Source organism: Pteropus medius, unplaced genomic scaffold (genome assembly GCF_902729225.1).
Source record: "Pteropus medius unplaced genomic scaffold, Ma_sr-lr_union100, whole genome shotgun sequence".
Taxonomy (NCBI): domain Eukaryota; kingdom Metazoa; phylum Chordata; class Mammalia; order Chiroptera; family Pteropodidae; genus Pteropus; species Pteropus medius.
Window position 1 is genome coordinate 1,877,183 of NW_024356249.1, and position 23,533 is coordinate 1,900,715.

General features: G+C 35.5%; 1 protein-coding gene across 6 annotated transcripts in view; it reads left to right on the forward strand.

Annotated features, from left to right (window-relative positions):
- BRAF (B-Raf proto-oncogene, serine/threonine kinase) overlaps positions 1 to 23,533 on the forward strand; it is a 116,975-nt gene that overhangs the window by 87,210 nt on the left and 6,232 nt on the right. For 4 of the 6 annotated variants that reach the window (XM_039860947.1, XM_039860948.1, XM_039860950.1 and 1 more), the window contains 5 exons: positions 8,504 to 8,550; positions 9,326 to 9,444; positions 12,985 to 13,116; positions 19,089 to 19,223; positions 22,697 to 22,850. In XM_039860947.1, coding sequence (XP_039716881.1) covers positions 8,504 to 8,550; positions 9,326 to 9,444; positions 12,985 to 13,116; positions 19,089 to 19,223; positions 22,697 to 22,850 — 587 coding nt within the window. Of the gene's footprint in view, positions 1 to 8,503; positions 8,551 to 9,325; positions 9,445 to 12,984; positions 13,117 to 19,088; positions 19,224 to 22,696; positions 22,898 to 23,533 lie in introns of all 6 variants that reach the window. The other 2 variants (XM_039860951.1, XM_039860952.1) reach the window with 2 other exon arrangements.

Consider the following 23,533-nt stretch of genomic DNA (forward strand, 5'->3'; position numbering starts at 1 on the left):
AAAATCCAAACTCTTCCATTTTATACATCCCTTTTCCCCTACTCACTGACATCTTTTGAGTACCTCTCCCCTTGTCATCATCAGGTTTTTCTTTTCTTCTGGTTTTTTTTTTTATTTTAAAACATTTTTTTGTAAGCACATTTGGGAGAGTGTTGACAGTTATTAACTGGGTGGAGTGCATAAGGGTGTTTATTGTAGTAGTCTTTCAACTCTTCTCTGTGCTTAAAAAGTTTCATAATAAAATGTTCCGGAGGTCCCTCCCTCAATCCCACTTCCCTCTCAAGCTGTCATCTCATTCCTCTTCTTTATACAGTAAAACTTCTCAAAAGAGTCGTTGGTACTCTTGATGTTTCTCCTGTCATTTTATTTTGGACCCCAGTTCAGTCAGTTTTGCCTCTGACACTCCACTGAAATATCTCTTAATAAGATAGTTACCATTTTGCTACATTCATTGGTTCAGTTTTCAGTCCTCAGTCTGATCTGTCAAAAATGAGATGAAGTTGATCTTACCCTTCTTCATGAAACCCATTCTTAACCCCTTGCTACTCAAAATGTGGTCTTACAGCATCTGTATACTACCTTCTAGAAATGCTGGAGGTTAGGTACCACCCCAGATGTACTGAACTGGAACCTACATTTTAACAAGATCTCTGAATGATTTGTATTGCCCATTAAAGTGTATGGAGCACTGCTTTAAAGCCTATTCCCCTTATTTTCCTTCTTACTGTCTCTTCCTTCTTGGCTACTTCTTCCTCAACTCTTTAATCTCTCTAAATGTTGGCATCTTCCAGAAATCTCCATTTCCTTGGTGATCTCATCCACCTTTGTGGCTTGAAATACCATTTAATTACCATTTCTATCTCAGTCTCCAGTCCGTTCATTTTCTCTGAACTCCAGACTGTCACATCCAACTGTCTGCTCAACATCTCCACTTGATTGTATAATGGGCATCTCAGATTTAATTCGTGTAAAACTAAAGTCCTGATCTTTTTCCTAAAGCCTGCTCTTTCTTCATTCTGTTCATCGCAGTAGCTGGCAACTCTGTTCTTCCAGCTGCTATGTCTGACATTTTGTAGTTATCTTTGATTCTTCTTGTTCTAATACCACACAACCAATCTTTTGTCAGTTCCTCCATCTGGAAAGTATACCTAGAATCTTACAATTCTCATCTCCTATTTGCTGTCACCCTGATTCAAGCCACCATTATGTCCTGCCTGGATTAGTGCCTGCTTCTACCCTTATCCGCCTTCATTTTCTTCTCAACACAGTGGCCAGAGTGGTCCTTCTAAGTGTTAAGTCAGATTGTGCTGTCCCTCTGTTCCTCCGTTGTCTTCACATTTCACTCAGAAAGAAAATCAAAGTCCTTACAATAGGCCTTTCTCAGTGTAACTGCCACTACAACCTGCCCCTGCCTTTTATGTTATCTCTCAACACATTTGCTATTCTCTCTCATACTCCCTCCCTTCCAAGCCAGTTTGCCTTCTTGCCATTCTTAGAACATGGTAGGACATGCCTGCCTGGGCTTTGCCCTTGCTACTCCTTCTGCCTGCCATATTATCCCAAATCTGCATGACTCTTTCCCTCCCCTCTGAGTCTTTACTCAAAATGTCCTTTGTAAAGAGACCTTCTTTGGCCTAAAATTACAACCCCTTGCAACTGAGCATTTCCTGTTCCCCACCTATGGAATATATTCTATTGATACATCTTTATTTTCTGTCTTCTCTACTAAAATGTAAGCACCTTTAGGGTAGGGATTTTCTGCTCTATCTTCAGGACTTAGAACAGTTGTTGCTTAGCACATGGTGGGCTTTGAATAAATGTGTTAAATAATTAAAAGGAAAAACCCATAAAGGTAAACATTATCTCCAGGAATCCAAAACTTAGATTATGTAGTATACCTAAAGACATATGGCTAGTAAGTGACGTAGTTGGAATTCAAACCCAAATCTGTGTGCTCAAAACCCACACCTTTCCCCCTGAGCCTGTCTGGCCATGCCACTTAAGTCCTCTGGACTCTGGTCTTCCCATCAGCATGCATGGAATTACTGCCTTTGCTCATCTCACAAAGAAACATGATGATTATGAAACCAAATGATGTAAAAAAAAAAAATACTGAAAACTTTAAAATGCTATACATATACAAGGCAACGGTAGTAATTCTGTTTTTTTATAGAATTTTTATAGCGTTTGCTTTTAGTTTTAGGTCTTCAGTCCACTTCAAATTGATTTTTTTTGTGTGTGTTTTTTTCCCCCTGTGTGGAGATCTAGTTGTTCTAGCAATATTTTTTGAAATTACTGTCCTTTCTCCCATTGAGTTACCTGGCTGTTATCAATAAACAAATATCTTGCTTCTATTTTATGTTGGGCTTGTGAATGTTTGAAATGAACTTTAAAATAGAGTATCATGCTTTTGCTATTCCACCAATACCATGATATTCCACATTCACAGTACATTCTCATTTATTCTCTTCATTTCAGGCCAGTGTTCTATTTAGAAGCTATCATAAGAGTATTTTCCAAAGGGGGCGTGCGGGGTTGTACCCTCTCTAATGCAGGTCCCAGCTAGGAAACAAAACACAGAGAAATATATTCATGGACTAGAAAACCCGATATTCTTAAGATGTCAGTTCTTCCTGAGTTGATCTGTAGATTCAGTGCAATCCCAATCAAAATCTCAGCAGGCGTTTTTGTAGAAATTGACAAGTCGATCCTAAAATGTATATGGAAATACAATGGCTAGAATTGTCAAGACAATTTTGAAAAAGAACAAAGTTTTGAAGGACTTCTAGTGTGAAATTTCAAAAATATATATCCATATTTCTATGATCAGTTTTTGTCATTGTTTTGGGGGTTTTTTTGGTCAGGCAATTCATGGATAAAGGGTAGTTTTTTCAACAAATGTTGCTGGAACAACTTGATATCCATATAGAATAAATAACCATTAACCCTTACTCGATACAAGACATAAACATTAACTCAAAATAGATTAAAGACCTAAAACTAAAAATCGAAAATCTAAAACTTCTAGAAGAAACATAGAAGAAAATCTTGGTAGCCGAAAGATAGGCAAAGATTTCTTAGGTTACAAAAAGTAAGGACCATAAAAGAAAAAAATTTATAAATTGGACTTTATCAAATTTCAAAACTTTGGCTTTTTTAAAGACACTGTTAGGAAATTAGAAAAGCCACAGACTTGAAGAAAATGCTCACAAAATATATTTTCTAATAAAAGACTAGTATCTAAAGCATATAAAAACTCTTAACAACATAGTAGTAACACAAACTACCCAATGACAAGATGGGCAAAAGATTGGAGTACATTTTTAGAGAAGATATAAGAATGGCAAATAAGCACATGCAAAGATGTTCAACATCATTAGACATTAGAGAAAGGCGAATTAAAGCTACGGAACAACTACACACTAGAATGCTTGTAATCAAAACTCATGGTGTTGATAAGAATGCAGAGCAACTAGAACTCTTATGCATTGTTGGTAAAGATCTTAAGTGGTACAACCACTTTGGCAGTTTCTTTTAAAGTTAAATTTACTATATGAGCAATTCTAATCCAACCTATTTACCCAAAAGAAATGAAAACATAAGTCAACAATAAAGACTTGTACATGAATGTTTATAGTATCTTTTCATAAATGCCAAAAACCAAGAACAACCCAAATGACCAACAGGTTAGATGGATAAGTCATCATGTATCCATACACTGGAATACTGCATGCAACTAGTGTGTGAATCTCAGAATCAGTATATGAGCAAAAGAAGCTATACGATTTTGTTAGTATGAAATTCTAGAAAAGGCAAAACCAGTCTCTAGTGACAGAAATCATTATCAATGGTTGCCTGAGGGGGCTGTTATTAACTGCAGAAATGTACGAAGAAACTGTTGGGGGTAATGAATATTCTTCATCTTGATTGTGATTGTTTGTTACACAAGGGTAAATATTTTACTCATTAAACTATACATAAAAATTCTGTGCATTTTGTGTTGTATACAAGTTACACCTCAATAAATCTGATTTTTTTTAAAATGAGAGAAACTAAAAAATATAAGTAAAAATAGAATATAGGCCACCGTGGAGCAGAACTGAAACATGTGTGAACTCCACTTATTATTAGGGATTTTAGTTTAGGGTGATAAATGATTACTGACTACACAGGAGTAGAATGTCATTCTCTTCAATCTTTGTACATTGTGATTATGAGGGGAGTGGAGGGCATCAAAGTATAGAAGGGAAACTACAATTCAAAACTGAATAAAATAACATCTTGTCACCACTGTCACACATCAGTTCAGTCAGCTGCTAAATTCCTTATAGGCCTCTGAGGAGAGGTTAGGCTTGCTGCGTGAAGTCCGATGAGCTTTTTTGAAATAGAGTAGTGTTAGGTGAGAGAGGCCTGAAATGCTAATGTCTACATAGGACAGTTCTTTGGTTTTAGAAGTAGTTGACAATACTAGAAAATAGCAACCTTAAGTTGAGAGACACCTTGGGATTTTATAGACTAAACTGGTAAGTCAGGCAGATGGTATAGCTGTAGTATTTAAATTTCAGCATCACATTTGAATATCCCATGATATTCTTGAGGTTAAGATCAAGAGATGTAACATGCATGTATGTAACATGTAACTCGGCTCATCCCCGTGTAATGATTATACCTGAAGCTATCAAGTTGGAGATTTTTGCCCTCATTTCTCTATTGAGAATGACTAGCATACTTGCACATAACTCAGCATACTGATCCTTAGCATACTGATCTTTTCCAACTTAATTTCTTGTGAAAACTAAATTTTAATATAGGCCTTGTCTACAGATTTGAAATGTTCAGGTCCAAAAAAGTAAACAAATGTTGGATGGGAATGTTCTGTAAAAGCAGTGCAAAACAACAACTTTCCAGGGTTGTATGAGTATAATTTTAATAAGGGTCAGTAGATTGACTTTGGCTGCCATACTAATCACAATAGTGACTGATTTAATCATTTTTTGCCAGGCATAAGAAAGATGACGCTGAGTTTGTTTTTCGTCTTTTTGATTCTACGTATAAGTGAGATCACACAGTATCTGTCTTTCTCTGACCAACTTCACTTAACAAGATGCCCTCAAGGTCCAACCATGTTGTCACAAATGACAGGATTTTCCTTTTGATAGCTGAATAATACTCCACGGTGTATGTGTGTGTCACATTTTCTTTATCCATTTATTGGCACTTAAGTTGGTTCCATGTCTTGGCTCTTGTGAATAATGCTGCAATGAACGTGACATCTCTTTGAGATCCTAATTTAAATTCTTTTGGATAAAAATCCATAAGTGGAATTGCTGGATCATATGATATTTATGTTAATTTTTTGAGGAAACTCTGTACTGTTTTTCATAGTGGCTGCACCTATTTCTTTTCTCATGAGTAGTGTACAAGCATTCTTTTTTCTCCACGTCCTCACCAGTACTTTCTATTGTCTTTTTGATAATGGCATTTAAAACAGACGTGGGGTGATATCTCACTGTGGTTTTCATGTGTATTTCCCTGATGAGTAGTGATGTTGAGCATCTTTTCATTTCCTGTTGGCCATTTGTGTGCCTTCTTTGGAAAAATGTCTATTTCTTTAATCTGATTGTTGGAGTTTTTTTGCTATTGTGTTATATTAGTTCTTTATATTTTGCGGGGGAGAGGGATGGAGGGATATCCTCTTATCGATGTATGATTTGCAAGTATTTTCTCCCATTTGGTAGGGTGCCTTATCATTTTGGTGGTGATTTCCTTTGCTTTGAAGAAGTTTTTTTAGTTATATGTAGTCCCACTTGTTTATTTTTGCTTTTGGCGTCAAATTCAAAAAAATCAGCAAAACCAATTGTCAGGGAGCATACCACCTATGTTTTCTTCTAGGAGTTTGTGGTTTCAGATCTTACATTCAAGAGGAAGATGAAGATGAGAATTTCACTCTAGTTTGTATTGATTAGATCAAATCTAGAGTGTTGTATTTGCTTTTGGGACATCATATTATGCTCTAAAAAGAATGTTGAAAAGCTGAATCTCGGATAAGAGCTTGAAAGAAATAGTATAGAGAACAAATTTTACTAGGTGATTTCCCAGCTTTAAGATTGAATGATTCTATAAGTAGGAGGAAGGAGACTCCTGAGAGAAACCTATCAGGAGAATGATATTTAGTTTATAGCACGTTTTTCTTTCCTACTATTTTTATAAACCCATTAGGTTCTCATTAACATCTTAGAAAGGTAAGGAGGAGGTCCAATTTGATTGTCCTAAATAATGGGTAGACTTCTGTGTCATCTGCAGCAATATAAAGTTCATTTATTCTTGTTCCCTTCCCTGCCCTCAACCAGTTATGTATTTTTTGGCATCTTCCTTTATAAGTGGTTGGTAGTTAGGAAATTATGTTTTAGTGTCAGTCTGTATAGAATTATTTAGAGTAGTGATTACTCTGGAACAGTATACTGTGTGGCAATTGGGGTATGATACTCATCCCATTTTCTAGCTAGAGAATTTGAGTTTCTTTTCTTTCTTATCTTCCATTATACAGACCTGGATTTCTGCTCTTTTGCTGCTTTTGTTACAGAGATGTTACAGAAAGTATTATTAAATAAGATATATTAGAAATGCAATTTGTAAACAATAAAGGCTTACACAAGGATAAGGTAGTGTAATTTCAAGTTGCAGCTTACACAACTTTGACCTATAATAAATTTATGCTAAGCAGCTTCTAGGGTTATAGCACTAGCTCAGCAGTCATATTTATATCTTGTTAATTACCTAGTGCTTTCCTGTCGGAAATTCTCTCAACCCTCTAGTTACATCTCTACCTACTTTATTCTTGTGTGTCATATTCATTGAAAAGATTGACACCACCCATCAAGAACATCTTTATCTTCCCTTCTTGTAATTTTATCATACTGCCATATTTTCACATGTAGCACCCATCTGTCATTGTTTGTAATTTTAAAGGAGGCAGAAGCTCTTTTCAAAGACTCACACCTTTTCTGCGAACTAAATACCAGATCCCTGACTGAAGCACAGAGCTCGACCACCACCGCCATTATCATCGATCCTCCTTCCTTCTAACAGAGGCAGGGTCTCCCCGTCTGGAAAAAGCTTTTGATTGAGACCCATTTTCCTCCATCTGGTTTTACCTTTCTGTGTCATTGGAGGACATTTTAAGCAAATGAGGCCTGTAACGCCACATTTTCTTTCAGTGGAAGAGTGACAGTGTGATGTAGTAAACACTGGGCCTAAAAAGTCATGACAAGAAGATAATTTTAGATCATGGTAAATGCTATAAAGGAAATAAACACTATGCAGTAAGAGTAATTGGAGGAGAAGAGGTTACTTTGTATAAACAGTAATTTGAAGTGAAACTTTTGTCAGAAAAAATCTTTCAAAATCTGGATTTCTGGGACTTGTGGAAGTTTAAATGAAAATGAAAAAGCATAAATAATCTTAATTATTTGCAAATCTTTCATTTTAAACAGTGTGCATTTCATAATTTTGATTTGATAGTCTCATTTTAAGGCGAAACATTTCCTAATGGTCATTGTCAGATTTCAGAAGTTTCATATATCTGTTCTCTCCCGTGTTAAATGAAGAAAAATAACCTTGACTAGGACATTATATGCATCTCATTGTAGTTGATTCAACAGATGTGTATTGAATACTTATCACATGCCAGGCACTGAACTTGGCACTAGGACAAACAAAAATAAACTAGACAACTCTTTTCCCTCAATGAACCCAACTAAATCCGTTTTTAGGGGTAACATAAGTGATTTAAACTCATCGTTGACTTTAAAGTAGATTCCCTGTGGCCATTATGAGGAAGTTTGCTTCTCACTAGTTTTAAGAAGATATTATAAGAATATATTAATACTCCCTTTAAGAATGGTTTTAATTTATCAATCAAACTTTCATATTTTAGGGTTTACATTCTAAATAGAAAGCGAACATAGGTAAAAAAAATACATGAACCAAGCTATTAGAACACTGTATAACTGAACAGTGAAAGATCACTTTCAGTTGAGTTAGTAATGGGAAAGCTTCACTCAGGAATGAGAACATATGTTCAATCCTAAAGAATAGGTATGAATAGGTGGCGAATAGAATGAAAGTTGATTTAGGGGATGGATGTAGAAGGGGAGCATTGATCACTGAGGTGAGATTAAACATCAAGGTATATGTAAAGGACACAGATAAATAGGCTTGACTGGAATGAAAGGTTTGTATTGGTAAATAGTCAAAGATAAAGCAAAGTCTTTTAGTAGAAAACAAGATTTTGGCTGTACCATATTTATAATGTGTTCCTATAATCCTAAATTTATTTGCAGTCAATTTTAATATTTCTTCTATGTAAAGAGGTTATCAAATTGTACAGTTTGCAATTGTATCATGATACTAAATAAGTATTTACACCCCTAAATATGTTCTATAGATTTTGAGGCCAGAGTATTTAGCCCTACTCAGGTTAAAATGATGTTTTGTTTTTCAGTTACTTACACGCCAAGTCAATCATCCACAGAGACCTCAAGAGTAATAGTATCCTTCCTGAAATTTGTCTGTGAAGTTTGAAAACATCATGATTTTTTCTTCTGCATTTTTGTCTTCACATTATGTAAAAACAGTTTCTTGCTAAGTTAAATATACTGTAAAGAGAATTAATAAATGGATTTACATGAGAGTGTAGTAGTAAGGTACTACAGCCTGCTTTTGGTTTCCGAATGATTGAGCATTACAAAAAAATCTATGAAATCTTATGGTAGTAGGGCTCTTTGATTGCTTGCATATGTGCTGTCAATGCTATAAAACATAGTTTTGTAGCTGTCTGCTAGTTTCTTTTAGCACTCTGACCTTGCATGACAAAAGTTGAGTTGTAACTGAAGGCTCTCAGTTACGTAACAGATGAGAAAAACATAATTTTTTCTCTTCTGTAAACTCAGATTAAGATCCTGTCTGCCAGCCACCTTCATTCCAGGGAAGAGCCTTCACCACTATGCCATCAGTGCCCAAAGTTCTTGAGCCTTTGTTACGGAAATCTAATAAAGTTTCAGGGTGTCCCGTAAACTTAGGAAAGCATCTTAGCTCATCCTACGACATCAAGCCCCAAAACCTTAAAAGCAGGTCATAAGGGCCAAATAGACATTATTTTTTAAAATATTTATTAACTGTAAGAGGAAATGTGAAATACTGTACTTTTATAAAGAATATCATACTACAGAATTAGAGAAATTAGATCTCTTACCTAAAATTTTCATAATGCTTGCTCTGGTAGGAAAATGAGATCTCCTGTTTTCCTTTACTTATTACATCACAGATATATTTCTTCATGAAGACCTCACAGTAAAAATAGGTGACTTTGGTCTAGCCACAGTGAAATCTCGATGGAGTGGGTCCCATCAGTTTGAACAGTTGTCTGGATCCATTTTGTGGATGGTAAGAATTGAGGCTTTTTTTTTTTTCATTAATTAAATTTTGGACCCTGAGGTGCTGCTGAGTCCTAGAAAGTCATTGACGGTTTCAACTGTAGTGTATTCGTAGTTCTCAGTAGTCACAAAAATCAATGTTGATCTTATTTTTCATGTAAATAAATTTATACTTTTTTCTTTATCTTTAAAATATATATTATGAAACTAGTTTTAGTATCTTTGAAAAGAAAATATGTATTTTATAAACGGTTTAAATTTTATTCAAAATTGTCTCTGTAGAATATTTTGTGTTCAAATTGTTCTGTGTACCAAGTGTGCAATTTAAGCAAGTGTGTTCTGCAGCCATTATTAAGGTTTTGTGAAGAGAACTACTCCTTTTAAGAGAGAGGCTGTTTGACAATCTTATTTAAGCCTACATCAGAAAGTTACTTCCTTTAGACTAGAAAGAACTGTATAATTATGGGGCAACTAGGAGAGGAAAGAAAAAATGAGAGGTGGATTTTTTTTAACACTGTAGCTTTGTGCTGCCCTACATAGTTCTTTCTCTGTATTCCTATTTCTGCTTTGTGGACAAGAAGAGAATGTATGAAAGAAGGGATCTAAAACTTCCATGCAGTCACCTTCAGTAGGCTATGAAAAGGGCAGTCTCAGAATCATTCTCTAAGTCAGTAGTTCTCAAAAGGGTCCCTAAGACCCATTTACAAGTCCCTGAGGTCATCCCTGTGCGAGATCAGATTTTTCTTCACATTCTTCAGGACAAAGCATCATAGCAGATTGAATGCAGAAGCAAATATGTGACTAACTGCTTGCGGTTAAACCAGACAAAGAGAATTGTAGTATTATTCTTCTCACTAAACGTTTTTTTTGTTTTTGAAAATATAGTTACTTTTCATTTAAAATGTGTGATCTGTGTTAGCATCTAATGGTTGTTTTATTACTTAAAGAATTAATAAACATTTTAAGTTTCTCAGTTGTTTTAATATGATATATCCACAGATATAATCCACATAAATAAAGGCTCCTTGGGGTCCTCAATAATTTTTAAGACAAAGAGTCCTGGGATCAAAAAGTTTGAGAACTGCTCCCCTAAGCTGAATAAAGGGTGTTCCGAAACCATTACTGCAGGTTTTAAGCTTAAATAACAGAATCTGCGCTTCGGGACACCCTGCTGGAAACAGAAAAGCTGCAAGGGCTTCCAGAGCCACATTTGCTTAAATTCTTTGAACTCTCTGCATCAGCCCCCAGGAAGAGAGTTCCAAGGCAGGATTCTGAATCAGTCAAGATAAGCCAAGGGTTAAATTCAGCTCTGATTTCTTATAATAATAATTGAAATTAGGGCAAGTGGCAAGATGGAAGGGGATTGGATTTGGAGTTAGGAGGTCTGTGCTCTAGTGCTTCGTGTGACTTTTAACATGCACATTTCTTAACCTCCAAGTCTCCATCTTTAACATTGGGTTGGACTGGTGGATTTCTAACACCTTTTCTCTTTCTAAGATTGAATAATTAGAACTAGCTAGATTTTTCTTTAATATACGTTTAACTGTTTTAATAAATAATTATAAGTGAGGCTAATTAATCATTGTATCCGGATCTCAGGCACACACCTTGTAACAAATATGGCAGTGTATCCTAAGGGAGAGGAAAAACAGATTTTAAGTACTGAAATTGCAAAACCTAAAGAAATAACTGATAACATGTTTTAGAGGTGTGTTTTAGTGTGGGAGAAAGGCTCAGTCAAGTCTTCAAGTTTGTCCTTTTTAAAAAAACCTTAGTAGATTTTTATACATGAAGATTTATCTTCCGATTTCCTTTTTGTTGATACCTGGGTAGATGAGTTCATCCTTTATTCCACCAAGATGAGTTTTAAGATAAGAGATTGACCAGTAGTACACTTAATTGTTGAATAAATCCTTTTCAGTTGATATTGCCTTCAGAAACAATGTGTTACATCCCTAAACTAAGAAAGAAGGGTTTGGTCAGAACTAAGGTTATATAATTCTCTGAAAATAGGTGACTGAAAAAAAGTCTTCTCAACCTTGTTTTATTTATATCTTAGAGGAGAAAGAGACCAAAAAGTTTTGCAAATTAAATCACTAGATTAATTGAGGACCAATCATGCCTTTCTTGTAAATAGATAACATACAACTTTTCATCAAGCCATCTACCAACAGCAGTTAAAATAAATTTTAAAGATAGTTTTTCAACAGATTTATTACTGTCTCTCACAAAAATTGTGTTCGGCTTTGAAAATTATGTCTGTTTCATAACCAGCCTCAGTATTCTGGCTTGTTCATTACATCACAGTTGTATGTGGTTTATTTTATACTGTATTACTAAAAGCAATTGCAATAAAATATGACAAAAGCAAGTAGATACAACCTTCTCCTTCACCCCATTCTTCGAGTCTCATCAGGATCTCCCATACATCTTCCATCAGTGGTTCTCAAACCTTGGTTGGACATTTAAATTATCTGGGGAGCTTTAAAAACTAACAGTGCTTGGATTCCACCCCCAGATTCTGATGTTATATTACTGGGCAGAAATGTGTTCTGGATGTTAAGAGGGGTCAAGCTGCACAGGTGATTTTGATTTGCAGGTGAGGCTGAGTACCATTTTGCCAGCCTTATGAGCTAGTCTCACCTGTTTTACCCTGACCAATAACCGGGAATCTTGGCCCAGGTGTTTCAACCATTTTTGCAGTTTGTCCTGGTTTTGATATCAATTTAACATTTTCACACAGTTTTTATTAATACCCTGCAATTTCTTTAATTCCTTCCAAATGAAACAACACAGAAAATTCAAGGTGAAAGAACTCTTTAATGTTTAACCATTTATTGTATTTCGTGTAAGTGGTAAGAAATCACAGTGACTGAAATGCATAAAAATGTAACAAATGTGGTTTGATGTCTGTCTTTGCCCAAGAAGCAGCAGCCAAAAGATTCTCAACCTAAATCTACCTCTGTTAAATCTGCCCGCTGCCTATTGCTTTTGTTAATGCAGCATCCATCGCATGTTTATACCACTTTTGGAGACAGGAAAGGGATTTGAGTTTATCAGTCTTGAAATTTTACCATTATTATCCAAGGTGTCCTGAGATGAGGAGAATCATTTGTACGAATGGGAAAACTTAAATTCTAAGGCAGTTGCCACAGTGGTGGCGCTAGTCCCAAACATAACCACAGGTGTAGTGTTTCTTTGCGGAATAAGGAATGGGAAGTGGGAACTGATTCTTGGTGGGTAAGTCAAGGGAAGAATTCAAATGGCAATGACGATATTTTGCATAGGAAGAGGGCGGCTGATAAAATTATAAAATTTTAGTATTGCATATAGAATCTCAGCTAATACTGCCTCTTTCAGAGTTTACAGAGCATTTTTTTTCTTTTTCTTAATTAGTTTTCTTTGGCCATTAAAAAGAAGTGATTACATATTAGATTGGTTATTTAATGATAAAAGCATTATTCTAGTAATTATAATAGTTTGGTTTTCACTGTTTATTCAGTTGAAGTAAAGAATAAACAAGAATATTTTTCTTCTTATGTTGTAACAGGCACCAGAAGTAATCAGAATGCAAGATAAAAACCCATATAGTTTTCAGTCAGATGTATATGCATTTGGGATTGTTCTGTATGAATTGATGACTGGACAGTTACCTTATTCAAACATCAACAACAGGGACCAGGTAAATACTTACCATCTCTTTGAGTTTATTTTACTGTTTATACAAAGGTTTCAATTGTTTATAGAAAAGAAGTGTTGAGTCTTGGGTAAGTATGAGAGAGAGATCTCTTGATCTTTGTTACCAGTTTTAGAAACCTTTTATATACTTTTGGGAGTAATGGCAGCATGTAAGTCGTTTCCTTGAAATTAGCATTTCTAATTAAGTATCGTAATGGAGTAAAATTCCTGATCTTCTGACTGGAAACCAGAGATACAACAATAGAAACACCTGGTGTTTCTTGACCATGGCACAGTTAGAAGAAGGAGTTCTGCTACTATAGTATCTGGGCCATAAAGCCTTTTACTCTATCACAGGTTGTGCTATCTGAGCCGGTACTCAGCCATGACCTTCTTTATATCAGATTCTTTTAAAATTCTTAATATTTCTCCATTTTTTAATTTTTAAAATAGGTAAATGGAAGAACTGTGACATCATGATTTCATTTTTCTAGAATGAGAATTCTAGTAAGAGGGAATTTTTTTACTTCTCTCTTCCTAAGTTCCTTCTCTCTGTCCCTTACCCTCCAAGAAGTACCAGTGTAGCCTCATACAGCTCTTTGCCTCTTCTATCCTAGGCATATTAATTCACCTAGGCTTTTAACACTGGCCAGGAGAAATGAATTGTCTACCCAAATTACCTTGTATACCTCAACATTTTAAAAATATGTGTGAGAGAGAGAGCGAGCAAGGAGAGAGATTGCTGCAGTTACACTGTTAATATATTAGAAGACCATAATTGACCATATAAACTGATTAAATAATACTTATACTTTATACTGTGGTTTGTATCAGAACCACCTGGGTAATTTTTAAAAACAGAGATACTGGAGCAGATTCTGATTCGGTGGTATAGTGTCTAAGCACCTGTACTTTTAATAAGTTTCCCAGGTGATTCTAATGTATACCAAAGTCAAGAATCACCAATCTAAAAAAGAGTAGGCGAACATTTTGTGTTTCATCATAACCTCCCAACTTAATGAAATGATAGTTTTTATGTATAAATGTGTTAACAATGTTTAAGTGTGTGTTTTTATCAATAGCTCAACTCTCAGTCATTTCAATGATAGCTCCGAGGAGCTTTTTCACTAACAACTTCCACTGTCATGTGATATCAGAGAGGTAATCTGACTTATCATGTATTTGGTATATGCTTATTAAATCATCGTGTGGCCCTTACCCAGCTGTGGTCTTAATTCCATATTCTGACAATTTTAAAAAACTAGTACATTTCTACTCATCAACACAAAACTAATTTTTTAATTGCTGTTTGGTCTTTCTATTACTTCATACCTTTAGAATGTTGAATCTTAACTTCGAGTGTTAAAAAAAAAAAATTATGACCTGGCTTCTGATGACCTGATATTTTAAGCCTACATTCAGGATGGTTCAAAATGCTAGCTAAAGAGCATAACTGAAACAGTACAGTTTATTGTACTTGTGACAGATTCTAGATCACTAAGATGATTGATCTAATGATGACAGACCGAGTAGCAAGATTGTCTCTAATTTGCAAGCGTTGCGTGCTCTGCCTTTTACAGTCTTCTTAATTCGACCATACCACATAATACCCTGTACCATGCTCACTTTTCCTATGCATATTATTTTTTTAGAGGAATTATAGGAAATTTTAGTTTAGTTTTAGTTGATTTATCATAAAGACTACAAATAAAAATTTATGAACTTAGATGAAATATATTTGTCAGTGAATATGCTTATTTTAATAAAATCGTATTATCTAAACAAATATTATCTCCAAAATATGGATAAAAGCATCCCGAAGTTCTGCACCCATCCACTTCTTGGCATTTTAGGTACTTTGTCCTCCGTGTGAGTATAAATGATGTGGCAAGGGCTTACTTACCCTCCATGAGAGAAATGAATGAGTGACCAATGGAAGGGTAAGGCCTTTCCTAGTTAATTCTTTCTGATGATGTAATTAGAGCCTTTGGAATTTTCTAGTCTGAAACCAAGTTAAATATTTGATAAAGAAAACAGAAAAGAAAAATGATATATTCTTCCCATTACCAGTCTACTTCATTATCTTCTAGCCTGCTTTCTTCAGATGGCACTTTTCATGAAACTCCCTCTTGCATAACTTCTCTTATATTTTGCTCTTCATGGCTTTCAGATTGGACTTCTGCTTGAAAATCTAGGAATATTCTTCTTTTTCATGAAAAAACTGCTTCTTTATAATAGGAACCATTCCCCTACGCTCTCACCCTCCCTCCTCACGCACTTACCCTTCCCCCACCCGCCCCGCTCTCCCATAGTCTGGGTTGGCAGTTTTCACCTGTAAATTCACGGCAGGACTCTGATAAAGCAGTGTGATATAATGGCAGACCCTGGACTCACAGCTGGATAACCTAGTCATTTTACCCCTTTAGGTATTTTTTTTTTCCAATTATAAAAATAAGATATTGGACTAAAGAATTCTTTCCAGTTATAAAGATCAAATTATTTTCTAAAAGGTCTCTTAGCTCCCTGAAGGATGACCATCCTATGTTACTCTGCAGAGTAGCATGTTTTTTTACTTCAGTTACTCTAGTGCAGACAGTCTGAGAAATGGCTGTGCCATTTTTTCCCTCTTTATTATTCCAGTTTGCTCTCTAATTACTCTTCCCTCTTTCAATGCAGCTTCTCTACTAAGTCGAGTTAATAATGTGCTTATTTAAGCTACATAAATTAAGTGTCTACCCTCATGGCTTTCTTTTCTTAGAGGAGAGGAAGCGCTGTGTTGTCTTAGAAGATAACACATTTATCTGTCACTCCAAGTGTATTCCAGTTATTATTGCTGTATAACAAACCACAGAAATGTCATGGCTTAAGCAACTTCTGAATCTACACTTTGGGCTGCTCTTGGTGAAGGAGGTTAATCTCTGTTGCACATGGTATTGGCTGGGTTAGATGCGCTGGGCGTTTAAGGATCTGCTTCTAACACAGTTCATTCACACACCTGACGAGGTGGTGCCAGCTGTCGGGTGGAAGCTCAGTCAGGGCCAAGGGCCAGGACCCTTCGTTCTTCCCCACAGGAGTCTTTCTGTGAGGACTTCTTCATAGGAAGCTCGGACTCTTTCACAGCACGGTGGCCGGGTTCTAAGCACAAATGATTAAGTACCAGTGTCTTTTATTTTCATTTAAAAAAAATTGGTACCTATTATATGCAAAGCGCTGTGGGTTACAGAGGACTGCAGAGATGAGTAAACACAGGCCATACTCCCAGTGGAATCTGCAGTTCTGTTGAGGCATCGCAGAGGGTGGTACTGAGGGTGAACAGTCGTGCTCCAGTAATAAAGAGGGGCGGACGAAGGGCAGAGATGCCAGGGCAGCTGAGTGTGGCTTGAGAATGAAAATAAGCAGTCCCAGCATTTCAGAGCAAGTGATGGGTTTTATAGTATATGTGCCACTTGAATCTTCTGTCCATGAATTCCATCCAAGAAAGACTTTCTCCTTAAGTTTAAATAATTGCAGAGAACAGCAATTTCCAGTGTAGTATGTTAACATTTCAAAATAAAGCCATTATATTCTTCTTTTAAATGTACCCAATAAAATCTAAAAGTCATACTGATTTCATACTACCATCACTTGTTTAAAAAAATACAAAAGCTCTTCATTAATTTTTGGAAGTTTTATATGGCTTTTTTTCCCTCTTTGAATTACTTGTATTCTACTTTTGCCACAGAATTTTTCCCTAATGTAACATATTTTTATGTCTTAAAGTATTTCATTGATCACTCAAGTTAGATCTCTGCAACAAAAACATATGTATTTAAATTTAGAATTTAAAAAATTTCCTGTAACTTTAGTTTCTGAATGTTAATTTTTTAACTTCTGAATGTTAATTTTTTAACTTCTGAATTATGTGTGGTCAATAATTATTAATACATACCTGATGAAATTAGCATAAATTTTGACGCATAGAAACACCAAAGGTAAATTTTTATTAGAAATGTGTATCTTAATGAACAACATGGGGCTTTTCTTTTCAATTCATTCATATCTTTGTAGATATATAGGACTTTTATTAGACTGAACTAGAATTTAGCATTGATCCTTTTTCTTTTTCTTGTTTTATTTTTAAAGAAACACTGAGAAATATTGTTCAAATAAATAAGATGAGAACATCAGGAGTTTTGTTATACCCGTATGCAGAATTCAGTGGTCCCCAAGACCACCCTCCGGTTCAGTAATGTATTAAGTCTCGTAGAACTCACTGAAAGTTGTTAATACTCACAGTTACGGTTTATCACAACAAAAGGGTACAAATTAAAATCAGCCAAAGGAAGAGGCACATGGGGTAGAATCCAGGAGAGTTCCACAGGTGGAGGTTACAGTTGTCCTCTCCCAGTGGCGTTGTGGACAACACTGAGTTCTCCTGGCAGCCATGTGTGACAACACACAAAGTATTACCAACCAGCGAGACTCACTCGCACCTTGGAGCTCAGAGTTGTTATTGAGGCTCCAGTCATGTAGATATGGTTGACCACCTCTGTTTCTAGCCCCTGCAGAGGTCAAGCTGATAAAACAAGTCAAAGTCCCTTCTGTAAATCCCATTGATAGCATAGACTTTCTGACCTCTCCCAAGGCCCCCAGGTAAGCAAAGACACTCTTACCAAGCAGGACATCTCAAGGGTTTAGGGATTTCCTCCCAGAAGCCAAAAGCAAAGGGCAACTTTCTTTGTGGGCAGGGTTAATTCTTTACCATACACTGTACCACTCAGTTATTTGAATTCATTTCTGTAACACACCAAAAATTATGTAATAACTTATTAAAAATTATTTTTATAGCTGACAATTCAGTTATTTTACTGAAAGCAAAGAATTGGAAACCACTGTCTTGCAAAGGAATTTGTTACTCATTTCATTAGAGCCCAGTTAGACACCAATATTTAGAAGTGTCCCCTTGGTTCCCCAGTGGTTTTACACCGTGGAGCAATGTATTACCATAGTTAAATTCCTTATTGGTAAAAGGTAACTTTTGTGAGGTTGGAGAAGGGCAATTATAACAAGAGCTGGGAAGGGAGGAGAAGCTTTATACTTTCACTTTAGTGGTAGTACTTGGGCAAATCAGCTTATAACCCCTGATAAACAAGAGTTATTACAGCACCAAACAGAAAATAACATACAGTAGGATATCAAATGGGACTATTCTAAAATTAATCAGCTCTGCCCTGTAACAAGGGCTGTCTTACTGGCTCTCTCTACCTTAGCCTCTAGTGTGTCCCTACTGGACATGTTGCCTCTAAAATTAAAACACCTCTGTCTTCCCTGAGTCCCAAGAATCCTAACATCTGTCTCTGCCACTCTCAAAAGAACTGAAAATTAGAAAATAAAGAAATTAGAAAAATGACAAATCTCTGCACCCAGAGAATACAAGCCCTTTTACTTTATTAAACATTTTAGTTCCCATTGGCTTCACCTTCTCCCTGGAGGAGGCCCTGATTCCCGGATTTATATAACTAAATGCCCCATTATAGTTCCCTCAACAAAAGAGATTAAAATGCAGATGTCAAAACAACTGCTAAAAAGATTCACTTTTGGGGTTCCTGCTATGTATATATCAAGGATTTAGCACAATGCCTATAAATTATTTAAGTAGAAAAGAGGCATGATCCGACCTGTGTTTAGAGCAGTTAGTTATTCTACCAGTGGGAAAACGGATTGGGTAAGGAGAGACTGGAGCATGGGGAGTAATTAGGAGACCTTTGCAGTAGTGCCGAGGTCATGAAGATTTCAGCTTGCAGTCCATGAAATATTGATTCCCAGTCTACGTATAAGCATCAGAATGCTCCCATTGTTTTTAAACTTTTTATGGACATGCAGTGAACATACAGAAAAGTACACGCGTTATAAGTGCACAGCTTGTTGAATTTTCAATGTTTTATGTATTTGGAACTTATGTACAAGTTTTATGATTTACCTTTTTTTTTCCCCTAGATAATTTTTATGGTGGGACGAGGATATCTGTCTCCAGATCTCAGTAAGGTACGAAGTAACTGTCCAAAAGCCATGAAGAGATTAATGGCAGAGTGCCTAAAAAAGAAAAGAGATGAAAGACCACTCTTTCCCCAAGTAAGAAAAAGCTTTGTGTTACCTAAAAGGACAGACTAATATCTAGATGCAGATTTTAAAGCACTTTTTAGAGCACAGAATTTGTATGTCGTGAATTTGGATTCCATGTGATTAGGCACATACTCCAAATAAATAACACAAAGATGATTTTATAACGATAGAACAGTGGTACACCTAGAAAGTTAGGATCCCAATACAAAATATTCAGGAAGACTTTGCTTTTGTCTAGCTCAAACTCTTTGGTCTCAGAACCCTTTTATACACTTAAAAATTATTGAAGACCCTAAACAGTTTTTGTTTGTATAAGGAATAATTACCATTTAAGTTTTTAAACTGTTTTTAAAATATATATTTATAAATTTATTTAAACATAATAAAACCATTACATGTTAAATAGTGTTTTTATGAAAAATAATAATTTCCCAAACAAAAAAATTAGTAAGAAGAGTAGAATTGTTTTATATTTTTTGTAAATCTCTGCCGGAAAAAAAAAAAAAAAAAGACAGCTAGATACTCTGCTTTGCATTCATTATGTTGCAATATCTTAAATGATGTAGCTTCTGGAAACTCCACTTAGACTTGTAAAATAATGACAGTAGAAAAAGCAAATAATACCTTGGTATTATTATGTGAATAGTTTTTCCACAGACCGCCCTTAGAGAACTGCTGTTTTTATTCCTCTGGATGATTTTAACAGAGTCCAAGCTTCCCTTTATTCTGTGTCTTTTTGAGGGACATTTCCACCTGGGGCAGAAAGAAAAGGCAACTGTCAGCGCTGTCTGCCTTTCTCTGATTTTTGGAAAATTTCCATTGCTTTTTATCTGTTCATGTGGTAAAGCTGAAGCCCATAAGCTAGTAATCTTTCAGGAAGCCTCACAAACTGGAACTAAGTACCTCAACAGGCTTAGATCGTTTAGCAGTAGTGGATACTGTAATATAAATTCAGTGTTTTATGATGCGTAAGAGGCTCCTGATAGCACCCTGCAACTGTGTCTCGGTAAGTCAGTACAGTTTTCAAGTAGAAAGTGCTGACTCCCATAGTTACTCAGCCACCACAATTTGAGTTAGTTTCATGCACGTTATGCCTTCGCCTTGTCCTAGTTGAGTTTCTTAAACAAATCACTGTTATAAGAATGAGTGAATCTTTTATTCCCATCGAGAAAATTAAAAATAGAACTTATTGTTTCCCCAGTGTTTCAAGGACTGTCTCTGAGCAGGGAGGGGAGGCTAAATGGTTGGGTGGGTAGATGTATGTTTTACCAGTTGGAATTCTAAGTTACTATTCTTTAGAAGAAGAATTGTTTTTTTTTTAACCCAGAAAATCACTGGCTTAAGACTATCAAAGTAAAAGAACAGTATTGTTGGCCAGTGTCAGCAGGATCCTGCACCAGCTTCTCTTTTCATATCCCAGGTGTAGGGTTTCCTATTTAACAAGGTTAATGTACATTAATAATGCAAATTATATCCTTAAGCCCACTTTCTAAATGATATTAAAAGAGACAAAATGTTCATACTCATAAATAACATTTTCATGTGGTATCAGAAAATGAAATGCATACATGAATTTTCTGAATTATTAAAGGCTACCCATTTTAAATATTATTTTTAAATTGTCATTACAAGATCTCTTTTCTCACCACATAAACATAAATTTCAGATGGCTGAAGATTTATCTTTAAAAAACAAAACTGTAAAAAATGAAATCATTTTTATAACCTTGAGGTAGGAAAGGCTTTCCTAAGCAAAAGACAAAATCCAGAAGTTATGAAGGAAGAGATTAGCAGATATGACTACATTAAAAGTTTTTAAACTTCTGTATAATGAAAATAATATTGAAAGATAAACACAAAGAAAATTATAGCATGTATAACAAAGAGTAACTATTCGTGTTATGCAAAGGACTCCTACAAATTAATAAGTAAAAGATAAACAATAGAAAATGCACAAAAGTTATGAACTGCCAATTCACAAAAGAAATATAAATGATGGATGATGAACTTATATTTCCATCCATGGATGATGGAAATATAAATGATGAACTTAGGACAAGTTGTTAAGAGTTCAGTGACAATCAGTAAAACGCAGAGTAACACAAATGTGAAATGTGTTTTCATTTTGCCTCTCAGATTGGCAGTAGCCAACATCGAGCAATGTTGGGAAGTGAGCCTTCCTTTTAAATTTTTTAACAGTATTGGAACGTAAATTGTTTTGGCCTTTTGGAAGGACTTGGTAGAATTCGTAAATTTAAAATGACATATACCCTTTGCTCTGGTCATTCCCCTCCTAAAAAGCTGCTACACAATGTACTTCCACAAGTATTCAGATATATATAAGAATGTTTACTGAATTAGGAAAAATAAAGACATAAAGATCAAGGTATCTTTCTGTAGACAGCATGGATATCAGTAAAGGAAAAAGCAAGGCAGAAAAATATGTGTATGATACCACTTTAAATGGTGGTGAGTGTGGGGATGGGCTGTGTTTTCATATGTGCATGTTTATGCATAGGAAAGGTCCAGAAGAAAGTATAGACTCTTTAACAGTGGTTACCCCTGGAAGGTAGGATTTATACTTTTCTGTATTATTTGAATTTTCATTTGTGTGTTATGCTTGTAATTTAAAAAATTTGTAACATTGCTTACTTCTTTGCCTTCTTATACTAATCATTATACAGATTGTAGTTTAACTTTTAAAAGTTTTGGTAGCTCAGAAAAATAATAATAGTAATAATGGCTGCTAAAGTTTTATCGCATACTTGCTATATACCAGGCATCACGCCAAGCCCTTTATGCGTATGTCTCATGATTATGAACATGCGTTACCATACTTATGCCTTCTGGAGTCATAACCTGTTTCTTGTACCTTAAATTATGCTGAATTTCTTCATTTCGTGTATTGGTATCTTTTCGTAGTTGTTTCCTGTCTTCTCCTTCACTCTTGGGTTGTCACCTGTCACTTCTCACTCCTCCGCCACTAGCACTCTGGGTCTTTGGGGTCCTACTTTTAATGATGTGTGTTTAGAGCCTTTCCCTACTCTGAGTTTCTTTAAAGAATGCGTTGCTCTGATGGTTCTGTTTGAAGTCATATAGTGCTTTACTTATTCATGCTCCCATCTCCTTCCCAAAAGGGACTTGCGGTCTGTGAGAAATAGGCATATAATTGGTTTAAAATTTTTATTATTTACTGTTCCACGGCTGGCAAATGATCTAAAATGTAAATAAAAGTTAACTAGGGGTTATTTTCCCCATTGAATTTACAGAGATTAAAGCTATAGTAGTTTGGTAATTTTCTTTTTAAGGAAAAATATCAGTTTCTTAAGTATTTTTCCAGGCATTTAGGATAATACTGAAAACAATGTTAAGATTTCAAGTGCTTTCCTATAAAGTATGACGGGGCTCTTAAAGATTAATACCACCTAGATTTTCATTCCTTTTTTTGTTTTTTTGTTTTTTTGTTTTTTTTGCTTTTTTTAGATTCTCGCCTCTATTGAGCTGCTGGCCCGCTCATTGCCAAAAATTCACCGCAGTGCATCAGAACCCTCCTTGAATCGGGCCGGCTTCCAAACAGAGGATTTTAGTCTATATGCTTGTGCTTCTCCAAAAACACCCATCCAGGCAGGGGGATATGGTGCGTTTCCTGTCCACTGAAACAAATGAGTGAGAGACTATAGGAGGGTAGGGACAAAGGAAAATGAACATGTTTGCTTATATATTTGTTAAATTGAATAGGGTATTCTTTTTTTTAATGGTGAACCAAAGAACACTTATGTTTTTAAAAACTGGATATAATTTTTTCCCAATCTAAAATTCATACTTAAGCATTGGATTTTCAACATCCGGGGGTTTTAAAAATGCATAGACATTGCAAAAAATTTGTAGTGCCTCTTCCAGATGCTTTACTTCCTGTTCCAGGTTTGTTTTGTTTAGTTGGTTATTCTAATTATGAAACTTCAGTTAAACTTTTACCATGTACCTTTTGTCATTAGCTATCACATGTCCTTTAGGGTCTCCCGAAAACAGCACCGCTCCTGTGCATCGGTGTGCAGCTGAGAGGCTGACAGTAGGTGAGCCTGTGTCAGGTCAGGCAAACCAAACAGGTCTCATTTAGGAGGTCACTAAAATTGAATAAGCTTATTTTTATTCTTAATGCTTTTTCTATTACCATTTTGTTATTACAATTTGAAAAACAATAGACTAGATTCCTTTTTGTTAATTGTGAGTTCTGATAACTGAAGCTGTGGCTGAGGAATGGCACATTTGGCATGAGTTCCATGGTTTAACTTTGGATTTTTAGCGGGGAAATGTTATAAA